The sequence below is a fragment of the Hirundo rustica genome, chromosome 4 (genome assembly GCF_015227805.2).
Source record: "Hirundo rustica isolate bHirRus1 chromosome 4, bHirRus1.pri.v3, whole genome shotgun sequence".
Taxonomy (NCBI): Eukaryota; Metazoa; Chordata; class Aves; order Passeriformes; family Hirundinidae; genus Hirundo; species Hirundo rustica.
In genome coordinates, this window is record NC_053453.1 from 12,347,949 (window position 1) to 12,361,683 (window position 13,735).

At 39.5% G+C, this 13,735-nt stretch overlaps 1 protein-coding gene across 2 annotated transcripts in view; it reads right to left on the reverse strand.

The window, feature by feature from the left end:
• Positions 1–13,735, reverse strand: part of RELN (reelin) — a 279,101-nt gene that overhangs the window by 162,705 nt on the left and 102,661 nt on the right. For both annotated transcript variants that reach the window (XM_040061406.1, XM_040061404.2), the window contains exon 4: positions 5,719–5,789. In XM_040061406.1, the coding sequence (XP_039917340.1) occupies positions 5,719–5,789 (71 nt within the window). The remainder of the gene's footprint in view (positions 1–5,718; positions 5,790–13,735) is intronic.

Consider the following 13,735-nt stretch of genomic DNA (forward strand, 5'->3'; position numbering starts at 1 on the left):
ATGAATTTTTTTTGTACAATATGACAAAGCTAAAGCAAATGATACTGCACAGAGTAGCTGTACAGTGTAAAGATATAAATTTATATTTTAAAAGGAATTATACAATGCTTCAGACCGAGAGGGAAAAAGAAAGACCGTCTCACTTCATTTTCTAAACCATTATTCACTTTGTTAGATGTTCCTTAGGTACATGGTTGGATGGTTTTAAATTTAAAGTCAGTATTTGTGTGGCCCCAAAATGCATCTTAGCTTGAATGAGAATGTCGTACCTTTTTAAAAAGTAAAATAAATGAATTTATTATTTGATTTTTAACTAGAATCCTGGGTATATACAGAGCTTTACAAGAGATGAATTGTACTGAGGGAAGAATGGAAGCAGAGCTCAACAGAGGTCACAATCTAAGAGGCATCAGCAAATACAATATGAAAAAATGTAAAGAAATGTAGAGTGCTTGCCTTGTCTTACAAGACAATCCCTTTGGCAAGGAAAAATAGAGGAGAATATGCCATACAAAGTGATTCAGAGAGAGAAAGGCCACAGTCAAACTGGAAGCATGAGAATCTTGAGGAAGCTAATGGGAAATTCAAAAGTCAATGAGGACATTGTGGGGTTCTGTGTCAAGGGAATGAGAGAGGATGAAGGCATCTTTTGGTGTAAAAGGTTAAATTTTTCTGTGGATGAAGTAAGGCTGCTGAAAGGTTAAGCCAATTTAAATACACCCCTTTTTTGTTAAACTGGAAGGGAGGGAAATATGAAAGGATTGGGAAGGGAATGTCATCTTCTAGAAACTGGAATGTGAGGAGGAAAGAAAAAATTTGTTGGTGGCCTTGTTGTCAGTAAAAAAATAAGAAACAAAATCATTAAACATGGTAATAGTCAACAGTTAAGTAACACTAGTCCCCATGCCATTCAGATAAAAAGAGCAAGCATAAGGCAAATTAAATGTATATCCCAGAAAACATCCACGTTCCATAGAGTCCTGGGATCAAGACTGTGTATAGGCATAGGTAGAAAATGCAGCATAAAAAATGTTCTAAGAACCCCCTAATATACTATATACTTTTTTTTTTTTTTTTTTTTTTTTTTTTTTTTTTTTTTTTTTTTTTTTTTTTTTTTTCCCTCAGAACCCCGAACTTTGTGGGTTTTTTAGTATAAAGGGAAAGTGAATTGCAGTAACACAAATGCCCACATGCTCCCAAACACCCTGCTCAGAGTTCTACAGCCAGGGGCCGTCAGCTGTTGCTCATCAATTCATGACAAATGAGGTGTGGAGAGAGGTATCTTCTGTTTTTCAGATTATGAAGTCTAATCTCCTTGTCATTAGCAGACAGATGAAATTTAAAAAAAGGAAATAAATGCTTTTATTTACACTCCCTCCAATACTTTCTCTCTACTGGTAAGCAAAGTTGCAATTGAGTAATAGAGGCTGAGCATCCCCTAAGAGTCAGTGATGTGTCTGAGGGCTGTGTTATCCTTGCTGACACGTGAACTGAGGAGCTTTACACGGGCTCTATACTCCAGTCCTCTGCTCTGAAAAATACTACTCTGAAAGCTTGTAAAACACAAGCCTGAGATGCTGGAATCTGGTTTTGTTATTTTTTGGGGTTTTTTTCCCCATAGTGTTCCTATATTTTGCAAAGTACAAAACACACCTAAAAAGTCTTGCACAAATATTCAGGTGAAAGTTTTTAAATAAAAGAGAGTCTGGGAAAATTCTCAGGATTTGCTTTCAGTATGGAGATATCTGCCAGACTGTAAAGGGGTCTCTTTAGAAAGGACACCGTGTCCTATAATCCATGGCACTGACCATGAGACTGCACAAAATTCTGGGAATTATGCAGAAAGGAATGATATTGCACTGAGGGAACAGCTTCCTTTGTCTTTTCCATCTCTTAGGTTTTACTGTTCTGAGATTCTCTGCTAGTCAGTCAGAACGAAACTATACACAAATCTCCCAGTATGATCGTTTTTCCAAGGAATGGTGCTACTGATCTAAAGTTACAGTGTACCAGGGAAAAGGCCTCCTTAACCGATATCACCCTACTTGGTGTGGCAAAGGCAGCAATATTTTTATTTCATGCAAGTCTAAACTCCCAGCAACGTTTTTATTTTCATGCAGGTCTGAACTCGTCTGAGTTCTATTGTGCAATGCAGCCAGGTCTGATGTCTTGTCAACCACATTTTAATTATTCCATTGTTTACTAATGAATGATTTTTGTTCTACTCAAGTCAGAAATAAATATGAATCAATACTATTTCCATTTATTTTACTATTACATCAATGAGTTAAATATATGGTTTATTAAATATATTTTTACTGGCAAGAATATCATCAGTCATTATGACCCCTATTTATCCTTAAAAGTATTTACAAGACATCTACCTTTTCTAGATTCTCTTATACAATCTTTTTTTGTTTTGTTTGGGTTTTTTTTCCTGTTTGTGCTAGATTAACATTTTCTGTGATAATTTTTATGTCTCCTTTCTTCAGTGTAATTTTCATAAACTTTAAAGCTTACATCAGCTCTCAAACATATCCCTAGGTTCCTAAAATATGTATTATATTCTGAACACAGAGCTTTTTAAGCAATTATTTTACTTTCTTTGGAGTCTTTCCCTATGGCATCATTTCTTACTCCATTTACATTATACAGATGGCATTGCCATCCCTTAATACTACCCTTTATTATCCTCTAATTCTCTTCAAAATAGAAAAAACCCACTTTCCTTTCACTGCACAAATTCCATTAACTCTGCTAGGATTTATTAATGTACATCTGAGGGTGGACAGTCACAGTGAACATGATTTTTGAGACTCCTTGCTACTTTCACATCTTCATGTATATCCTTTTTACTAGACATTAGGAAGTCTGATATCACCTCTAGTGACCATACTTATTAAGAAAATGTCCCATAGTAAATCTATGAAGTTGCCCTGTGGTTTATTTTCCTTTACTTAATATGTTACATCATTCAGTGCACTATTTCAGTATAGCAATATTTAGGGCTAGAAACAGACTATAAAACCTCATTTATGTCAATCTACCGTGCTGTTTTGCATATATATTAATATGATATTTGCATCTAAATAAATTCACTAATTCTTCCTGAAAGAATCCTTTGTTTACATTAGTGGTGTTGATGAAAATGGAATAAATGAAGTAAGGTCTACTTCAAAGAAAGCCTCTTTTCTTTGAATAGGAAAATTAATTCTAATAGTATGATAATAATATGCAGTGGTTAGACTAATGCAATGCACACTGTGCTGAAGAAATAAGAACCAAAAGGCAAAGGAGAGCCTGGTGCTGGAAAGGGTGGGAGCAAGGATAATGGGCAATGCACTGGTTCAGTATCCAAGTCAAGGAAACCGCGTCTGAGCTAGGAAATCAAGGGGAGAGAAGCCATGGTGAGAGTTAAAATGTGGGAGAAGAGCCAAGAGAACAACTGAGAAGTTTACACATCAGTATTGCAGGGAAATTTGATCACTGCTACAGCCATCAGAGGCTGTCCACTGCCCACAGAACAGCACGTCTGGGTGATCCTTGCCTAAGCCAAATCTAATGGTTGCAGAGCTACTGTAGGGACAATACATGTCTTGGGGATGATAAATCCAGGGCGTCTCTGAAGTGACTGTGTACAAAGCAAAGAGAATTGCTGGGAAAATCATGAAAACCACAAAATTTATAAGGATGTGGGTGTCTGTGACCATTTGGGGAATCTGAAGGCGCTCCTAGGGAGCTGGTGCGGGACATGGCTCTCAGTGGCTGGATGGAAGGAGGAGGCAGCAAATGGATTTTCACAGCTGAGCAGCCTGTGGGGCATCTCAGCATCCTTTATATTCTGCATATAGCCAACATCCAAATTCTATTTTCTCCTTGTTTGCAGAGTTCCTCTGAACTTAGGGACAGCACACAGTAACATAAGGACTTGCAGAACTGTAAAGTAGAGAGGGGTGAAAGAATAAAAGTTTCTTTTGTCAACTCTCCCAGTAAAATCTTAGTGAACAGAATGTCTGAAGAAGGATTGTCAAGTCTGTATAGATGGATATCTACCTGCTTGTCTCTGCTTACCAAGGTATTTTCTTCTAGCAGGGGGAAATCTTGTAGCTTTGTCCATGTTCTCCTTGACCATGTTGCCAGTTCTGATACTGACAGCCATGTATTTCCATTCAGCTTGCTTGTGCATAGCTTTCACCATCCTGGTCACTGTCATCAATATGACTCCTACTTCCCTCTCCCTTCCTTACCTGTTCTGGCTGCCCCAGACTGTCTTTGGCTGTGGTGTGCTCACTCTGCAATTATGCCTTGGAGAATTTAGTCTGTTTATGAGGGTTTTGTGTCACTTTATTCTGATTACCCTGCATACTCATTTTTCCACTCTTGACTCACATACATCCAGCAAGCAGCCTGTATTAGATATCCTGCCCATCCTCCTCAGCACATCCCAAATGGAGATCCTGCCAACACTCCTGTTCCAGGTCCTCATGCACCAGTCACAGACACTAAGCTTTCACACTCCCATTACAGCTGCGCCATTACCTCCTATTAATTTCTCCAGATGTTCTTCCTTCCCCACAGCAAAAACGCATCTGGCCCAATCACTTTCCAGTCCCTTCTCATTGCCAGAACTGTGTTACAAATTTCTAATTCCTCCAAAGTATAACTAACATCCTAGCCTGCTAGCTGACATTTTTTCACGTCTCTGAATCCCTCTTCCTATTCCTGTTGAACTACAACAGAAGTGAAAACTCGAATATTGAAGTTGAAATTTTAAATATTTTCCCCTTATTATCACAGAGCTGCTATTGATACCTTATACGAATAACTCAATTTATGCTCCTGAAATAATGTTCAACAGCTTTTTATTCCAAAGGCGATATTCCCAAACTCATTGGAAAAAAACCCAGCCTTATAACTCTAATGACCCAAAGAGATGAGTTTTATGGAATTTTCTCTGGTGTGTTAATATGACAATACATTTCCCATGTTAAATAATTTGACACATGTTTCATTGTTTCTTTTCCCATGGAAATACCGCTAGAATTTTGCTAATATAACTGGAAATTTCTTTCTCTCCTGTATCAAAAGTGATGTATACCTTCTCTACTTCTCACTGTCCTAATGAAACAGGTTCAAAGCTAAGTTACTGTTTGTAGACAACAGATGACAACAGGACGTTTATTTTTTAGGGTATTCATTGAAAGGATAAACTGTGAAAACAATCATATTTTTAAAGATTGTGTAAATCAAACATTTTGTTTAGCTATAAAAATGATCAAATGTTGTATGTGACAGGCAAAAATTCAATGGCCTACTTTCACAAAATGGGAAAGCAGATTTTTCACAAGGACATGTGAGCTGGATAGTAAACAAAGCTTTTGCTGCAGCCATATTGCTTAAAGTTAATACAGTGAGAGTTAAAACTCGGCTTGTGCTTCCGAAAGAAAAGAAATGCTGCCTATTACAGGTGGATTTCAGGCATAAGCATAATGCTACTTAAAGTTTTGTATATTCCCCAACACTTAGCAGAGAGGAAAAGTGGGATTCCTGGATAGATAATGTGAAGTATGAAACCAAAGAAACTCAGTTTCAAGAATGTAAATAAGATCCTGATACAAGGTTTTCTACAGAATAGCTTTCATGAAGAGTAACATTGACATGCATGTAAAATTGAAAATCACATTTGCCAGATATTTTTAGAATTATGGTGACTCTTACCTCCTTGTTCACACAGCTGTTGTGCTAAGGCATCCTTGAATATAACTTGGCCCCTATGAGTAGCTGTAGCCCTGTGAACATTAAAAAGACAACAATAAATAATATAAAGGTTTTCTAAAATAATATAAAGATGTAGATGTAGATGTAGCTCTTTATGCATGACTTATCAAATCAGAAGTCCCATTCTGCTTTCTTTCTGTGTTCTTCTTTTTGTACTCTTCTAAATTTATAGAATAATTTGCAGTGATTTTTTGTACATAGCAAAAAAAAAAAAAAATTCCTAAACCAAAATGGCTGGGTTGGTAATAAAAATCACTGGCATGTAATGTAGGATATCTTTGACATATATCTGTGGCTACACATGGAGTTTCTGTATTTGAGGCCTCAAAAGTTTTGCCTAAAGAATAATTAATTCCAGTTAGTGACCCACAGCTAGAAGACCTGCAATGCACCACAAAACTTTTCATTCTGTTTCCTCATGATGAGGTAGAAATATAATGCAATGTGATTTGTTTTTCTCTTACAGAGCTCTCATGCTGGTAATCATTTTTACTTTCTTTCCAGTTGCTCATTTAATCCCTCTTTTCCAAGTGTAGTACTTCACAACTTCAGTTTTATCTCAGAGATTTCAAAACCTTTCAGTATTTGCAAGTGTCATATTTGAAGTCTGATTTCTTTCAGCCAAAGTTCTTCCAAGATCTGTCTAGACTCACACACACTCTTCATACATGTCCTTTAGCCTTTCTCTAATTAATATTAATGGGCTCAGTATAGATCCATATGAAATCCTTAAAATAGCCTCTCATTTCAACAATAAGATGTTGAAAGCTATTTTGTGAGTGCAGCTTCTCAGCCAGCAGTGTGCCCTCTCTAATGGATCATGCCTAGCTTGCTTATGAAATGTCTGAAAAGACCATAAAGGAATGGTCAAATGGAAGTCAAAATGCATTATATTTTTCTTGGCTACTAGGCCAGTTACCCTGAAAACAAAGAAGAATAAAAGTAACACACCTATTACTAAATTTTTCATGTACAGTGGATCCTCAGGGGAAAACCCATCTTCAAACCATCAGAGTACATATAGGAGTGAACAAAAGCTTCTCTGGGATCTACTTTGCTTTCTGTACATGTAGAAAGACCTATTTACACCACTGTGTGTGTCCTGAAATGCAAAACTATGGTCACCTGATGCTCCTAAGGCTTTTAGACATTCTCCTCCTCTGCCTGAGGAAGGAGAGCTGTGTTGTCTTTTCCATCTTGGACTTTCAGAGGAAGATGTAAAGCTGTAGCCTTGCCTCACCTGGCAGTGAGAGTATTTTGGCCACAGTCCCAGGAGCACATTACCAGTGTGAGGTCTTGGTTGCACTCACTGCCATGTGCCCCATTGAAACTGTTGTAGGATTTTCAGTACTTGCATTAAATACAACAGAACTTGATGCCGTAGTTCTATATTAGCATTTCTATATCTGCTGACAAGACCAGTGGCCATGCTAAGCACAGAGTAAAATAAAAACAAATACACTGCTCCAGCACATAAAGACAAGAGAGTTGAAGCTTTAAGTGTCATTTAAAAGTACGAATTAAAGTATTTATTTAAGCTCTGTTGTGATGAATATGTACAAAACTATGGTTACTATATATATTTCTGCAATTTAACGCATAGTTGTATTCAGTCATGCAAGTCAGAATTGGACAAAAAAATTTCCAAAATCAAGCATGCACCCGGATTTCTTTAGAAGGATGGGATATGGTGGCTTTCTCTGGCAGCTGAAAAGGTAGGGCATCCCACAGCCAACTTTGTGGCCAATGCAGCACCAACAGACACACTCTGCCTATGTGTTTCAGTGTGGGAATTCCATGTATTGAGCTTCTCTGGCTCAACATACAAGAAAAAGCCACACCTAAGGCACAGAAGGTATTTTGTACCACAGTTCTATACCCCAAGCTGTCAGGATGGAAGAGAGGACTCTTTGCAGACAGTGGGAAAGAAAACTCTTATTAGCAGTGGACCAGGACTTCAGAGATGCTGCTTGTGCAACAGCCCAGGATACAATTCAGAATGTACACAACAACGATGGCAACCACAGCATTCCTTTATGAGGCAGAGAAGAGCAAACTCTTGGAACACAGACCACATGCAGAGGAGAGCTTGATTATGTGTCTGAATGCAAATAAATACCAAGTAATACCAATAATACCAAACTCTGTACTGTTTACTGGATCTCTGCATGCGTGTGAGAAAAAGGGGCCTTGGGCAGAGAGCCAGCAACTAGTTGAATGATCGGCATCTCTCTGTGTCTGTCATCCCTTGCTTGATAATGCAGACTAGCAGCCAATTATTGCTGTTCCATAGCAGGAGTGATCTGCACCCTGGGGACAGGAGTGCAGTGCAGGAGGGGCACTGCTTGCTGCAGCGTTGTGCTCGCATCAGATTTGTCCTGCCGTGGGCATCAGCGCCAACAGCGCAGCTTCAGACACTTGTTAAGGATGTTGCTACTGCCACTTTACCAGTATTATTTGCTCCATTTCTCTGTATTTATGCTTTATTAATGGGACAAATGAAAACAATGCAGCATAATTATGCAGGAACTCAGCTACTTCTAGAAAGTTCAAATACACCTTTTCCGTATTGAACTTTCATTGTTGGTGATATTCCAACCTAACAGGTGAGGTTCACAGAACAGGATCGTGAATTTGGATTCTTTTTTTATAAAGGCATGTAACATAACCAAAATAATTTCAATTCCTATATTCACACTCCAGTCTAAAAACAACATAATATTTATGATAATTATTACAAAAATAATATTGGCAATGCCTGAAAGAGACTCTACTAAAGAAAGAAAATTGTCCAACTATTAACTCTGGGGTTTTGCTTTTGTGATATATATATATATCCATATATATAGATAGATAGATATCTCCAGTAACTGAATGTTGTGCTTTTTTGAAAAGTTTCTATGCTGTCTTAAATGTAGTTAAATATTGCTTAGAGGAAGGGCACTTACTAACTACTATTTGGTGTTACTCCACACCAGTCTATAGTTCCACTCTGACATTGTCTGCTATTTATTCCCACCTAAAGGGCAAGTGTCTAATCAGATCTAATGTGTCAGTCAGCCAAAAGGCAAGATGCATGTTCCATAGGTCCCCAGGGATAATTCCAAGTAAGAATTAATATTTCCAAAGGGATGAGAAATAAAAGAAAAATGGAAGAGAACAGGAACATCCTGACATGGTAAGTGAGAGCTTTGAAAGAAAAACAACTTAGGGATGATAAGGTTCCTCTTTATATTAACCTCACTCTTCCATTAGCCTGGATATATTTTTGTGCTTGGGGCTATGCAAGAGGGGATGAATGCTTACTGTGGAATAAAGAGGTCTGAACACAAAAAGACAACACCAGATGACAAGGCTCACTGGCAGTTCAAGGCATTGCTAACCCCATACTTCAATTACCACAATTCTTAAAAGAATTTTCCTTCCTAAACCACAACTATTTGAGTTGAAATCAGATGCCAATAAGGACTTCCAGATTATCTGTCATAGAAGGTAATAAAAAAAAAAGATTTGCTGATTCTCTACTTAAACTATTTATGATCAATGTCACCTGTGAAACAGGGCTTGAAGTCCCACCCTGCTCAAGTGCCAACAAGCTGAAAAACACTTGGCAATTTCAGTATTGCCAGATCCTCTGAACATGACCTCTGAATATGGCAGTATCAATTTGTCTCCTGTGTGATGACACAAATCATTCCAGGTGATCTGGGAGGGGCGAAGTCAGAGACACTCCCACATGATAGAGAGTCCTCCCTCCCGCCTGATGTTGACTGGGTGCAGCAGGCTGAGCTGTGCATCCAAGAGCAGAGTACCTGGCCTGGGTCTTCCTCTGGAGCTCTTACATGCTCTGGGGTTCCTGTGCTTGGTGCTTGTTCTGCCCTTACACAGATGCTTGGCCATCTGCACCTTCCCCTGATGAGGGAAGCCACTGGGACAGTTTCCTTTAAGAGGGGGCTTCAAAAAGGCTCTTTGGTAAATATTTCATCTTGTGATGCACCAAAAAGTTTTCTACTGGATCAAAGAAAAGGAGGTTATTTCTCAGCTGCCCTAGCAGAGTTTAACCTTGTTCCAGCTACTAATGTTTAGTGGCTGCCTCTACTTGAGGAAATTCAGGGTGACATCCATAACACAGGCTCCAGGAAAATCAGTGAGTGACTATATGAAGCTGAGATTGGTCTCCCCCAACCCCACAGTAGTGCCCCTGAAATCAGGTCTGATGTCAGCACAGACTGTGTTGCTTCCCTGCCACTGTGGGGGACACAGTTGATGCTGGGCAAGTTGTGAGCTTGGGCTGGAGCAGAAAATAATGCACACCCAATGATTGCTGTTGGCATTTTGTGTTGAAGCATCTCATAGTTCACACTGGCTTCACATGGATTGCTGACATGCTCTTGTCAACAGGCTGTGTTTAAAAGAGAGTGTTTTGGCTCAGCAGAGCACAGGCTATGTGGGACTGACCCTCATGTGCTGCCCCTGCTGCCTGGCTCTGACAGATCCATCTATGGAAAGGATGCACAGCCACCCTGCCCAGAGGTGGATAATTGCCCTCCTTATGCAAATAAATGGGTTTATATTTAATACATTGTTAAATTTGCATGATCATCTCTCTAGGGTTGTCTTGTTTAACCCACTGTCTTTAAAAAATAGATTCTCCTTCAATACCACCTGATTGAGGGATCTCTGAATAAAATAACTTGAAAGCACGGTGGAGAAGAGGCCTTCTTGGAACATGGGGCTGGGTTGTGCACAGCCTTTCATGGTGGGAGCGTGAGCCATTTTCTTCCAGTGCCCTGGAAAGACGATTTATTGACCATTTACTGTGCATGGCAGGCGGTGAGGTCAGGCTGGGGTGTATTTTGGATTGGGTTTCCTACCAGGGCTGGAACCTTCAGTGACAGTTTCAAGAGCAGTCAGACCAACACGCTAAAGCTGGGAGATGGTGCTGGTTCTGATGCTGGGGCCAGTAAGGAAAATGCACAGAGCACTGCTGATCCAGAAGGCACTTGGGTGGGAGGCTTCCATCTCCTGGTTAAATGCCTCCAAGTTGTTATTTCGGTTTTCACTTGACATGCAAGTTCAGTCTAATTAAAGCAGCAGAAATGAGATCTGTGTGTTCTGAAATGTACATTTTGACTCTGCTTTTCTCTCCCTGTCCCCAATGGTTTCCTCACTGAGATGTTATAAAGAAAGTCATCTGTCCTGACCATATTCAGCTGAAAGTGTCAGGGAAATTTGGCAAGAAAGATGCAATTACTTATGGAGACATTTGTTCAGGAGACTGGAATTAGCACACTTGCTCTAAAAACCTCTATCAGAGGTGAAAATTCTTCAGGGGGAAAGGACTAAAATGGCCAGAAAAGCCAGGGTGTGTGCTAGAGGGAAAAGAACAATAATTTCATCTGGGGCAACTGCCCTGAGCTGAAGTTTGTGGTTCACACGAATAAATTACACTCATAACTTATTTCATGTGTGAGCCTTCACATAGGGTAAATGCAAGAGGAACAAATACCGCCTGATTTTGGCTTTTGTCTCTGAATTTATCTCTGGGGATCACACATGTGAGGAAAAGTACTCAACTCAACCTAAAATCTGATTAAAGACTGATTTAATAATCATTTAAGGACTTTCTTTAAACATGATTTGAATGAAACAAATAAAAGAATTCTTCAATAGCCAAATTAATTCCCTTTCTTAAAAACAACTAATTCCAATATTAATTACAGATGTGTAATTGGTGCATCCACAGTATTCAAGCCAGCTTGCAAAGGGAAGGATAAAACCTGCCTCTTTAGTCTAATGTTAGAAAATAATACATCAAAAATCAGAATTTCCACAGTCCCCTCCTCACAGCACATGGGGCATATTTCCCTTCCTAAAACCTCACCAAACTCTGAAATATTACACTCCTTGTCTAATGTTTCTTTGCACTCTTCTCGTCAACCTAAATGTTTTCAGAGGACTGAAAAACAAATGAAACATGGTAATGTTTCACAGACTGATCAAGACCAAACTAAGAGAGAACCTGATGCAGTTGTTAGTGAAGAATTGTTATTCTTACTGTGAATATGGTGAACCTCTGGAAAAAAAAAAAATGCAGGGTCACTAATCATACAAAGGACAGTTATTTCTCCTGCATGGTTTTTAATTTTCATCCAGATTTATGAGTTGGAAGAAAGCAAATATCCCTGAAGACCATACTAGCTTACAAATAGAAATAGGCAGGTGAAATACTGCCTTAGGAGAATGAATAATTTCATCAGCCACAAAAAAAACCACAAAAATCTGTGCAGTGTCACAGAATTCCAGACAAAAGAGGCAGGTGGAATGGCATCATGTACACAGCCTTAACTGGAGAGGTGAGGAGACGAAGGTGTGGAGCCCCAGCAGGAGCTGGTTGTACTAGAGAAGGGTAGGAGGTTGTTAAGAGGTATTGTAGGCAAGACTGAGGTGTAGTGTGAGGGCTCCTGGAAGTACTGTGGTGTGGGTGCCATTGGGGTTTACTGTCCAAAGACGTAGGAAACTTGGATTCATGGATCCTGCTGCTCACAGTATAGTTTGGTCTTACTTCAACACAGACTTTTTTCAGAGATCCCCATTAGAGGGCTGGTTTAAGGTTGGGATTAAGAGATAATTAGACACCTGAATGCCTAAACCACATCCAGCCTTTCTATCTCAACCAGAGAGATCAAATTTAAAAGAGAAAAATCTGTTCTCTGTGTCCTTCCAACACAATTCCTGTCCTCCAGCCCTGCTTTCCAAACCAGCCGCTTTTAGCAGGTGTTAGGGCTGAGCAGAGCCCCTGAGCTCCCCCTCCAGGGTGTTAGCAATGGCTCAGCCATCCCTGGGCCCAAATCCTGGTGCTGATTTCCAGCTGTGCTGTGGGTAGGAGCTCCAGGAACCACAGCTGGGGTCAGGACCCACCCTCTGCCCCTGCTGCCAGCTCCAGAATGTTTGAATTCAGCTGCTTCTGGGTTATGGGCAGTTTTTTCTTCCCCCACCCAGGAAAGCATGGCCTGCCCAGAGACTCCCCATCACACCCCAGAGAGGATCATAAGAAAATCCAGTCTGGAAGGGGCCTCAGGAGGTCTCCAGACCAACCTGCTGCTCAAAGCGGGGTCAACTACACTAATAAAACACAAACAGCTCAGCTATACCTTCTACCACATTGCCTAACAGCACATCAAGGCTCACAGTTCTGGTATTTGTGAATGCTTTTGCATAATAAAATAATAGCAGGGTTATCAAAATTACATTAAACAAAATCTGAACTTCAGCTTGAATTGGTCAGTCACTTGACACAGGCATAAAGTTGCTGAATTTACAACTCATTTGGACAGCAGCCTCCCATATAATATACTGCTCTTACAGTAATGAGTTTGAATCCATGTTTCTCACTAGGAAACAATCCATGATTTGTCTCACTCAGAAACAAATTACCTGCTAAGCTACATTGCTATAATATCTCCTTTAGATATGGTGTGGATAATAATTCTTTAAACCCATTATTGAAAAAGACATCGAAGTCTAAAACCTTTCTCTTAGAGTAAAGTAATAATGAAGAGATTTATAACCCTAGCCTCGAAAGAAACCAGAATAACAGAGAATCTAAGCAAGAGTGTAAGTACTTCCAGGATGGATGGTTGCTCTTGCTTTTATTACTGACTAATTTTTCCTGAGCACAGATTTGTTTTCAGAAGTCTCTGGCAGAATGAGCACAACACTAGAATGAGTCTTTGTAGGAAAATATCTTGTTGATGCCCTGAGATTCTTTATCACCAACACTGGGTCCCTTACGTCCCTGGTGAGCAAAAAAATGGTGACACTGGGTGAAACGCAACCAGACTTCAGCTCTTCATTTATTTGCTAATGACAGTTTCCCATCAAAATTAATACATTGGGAATTCAGTTCAGTAAAGTTGCCAGTAAGGTGAACTTTTCAAATACACACAAATAATTA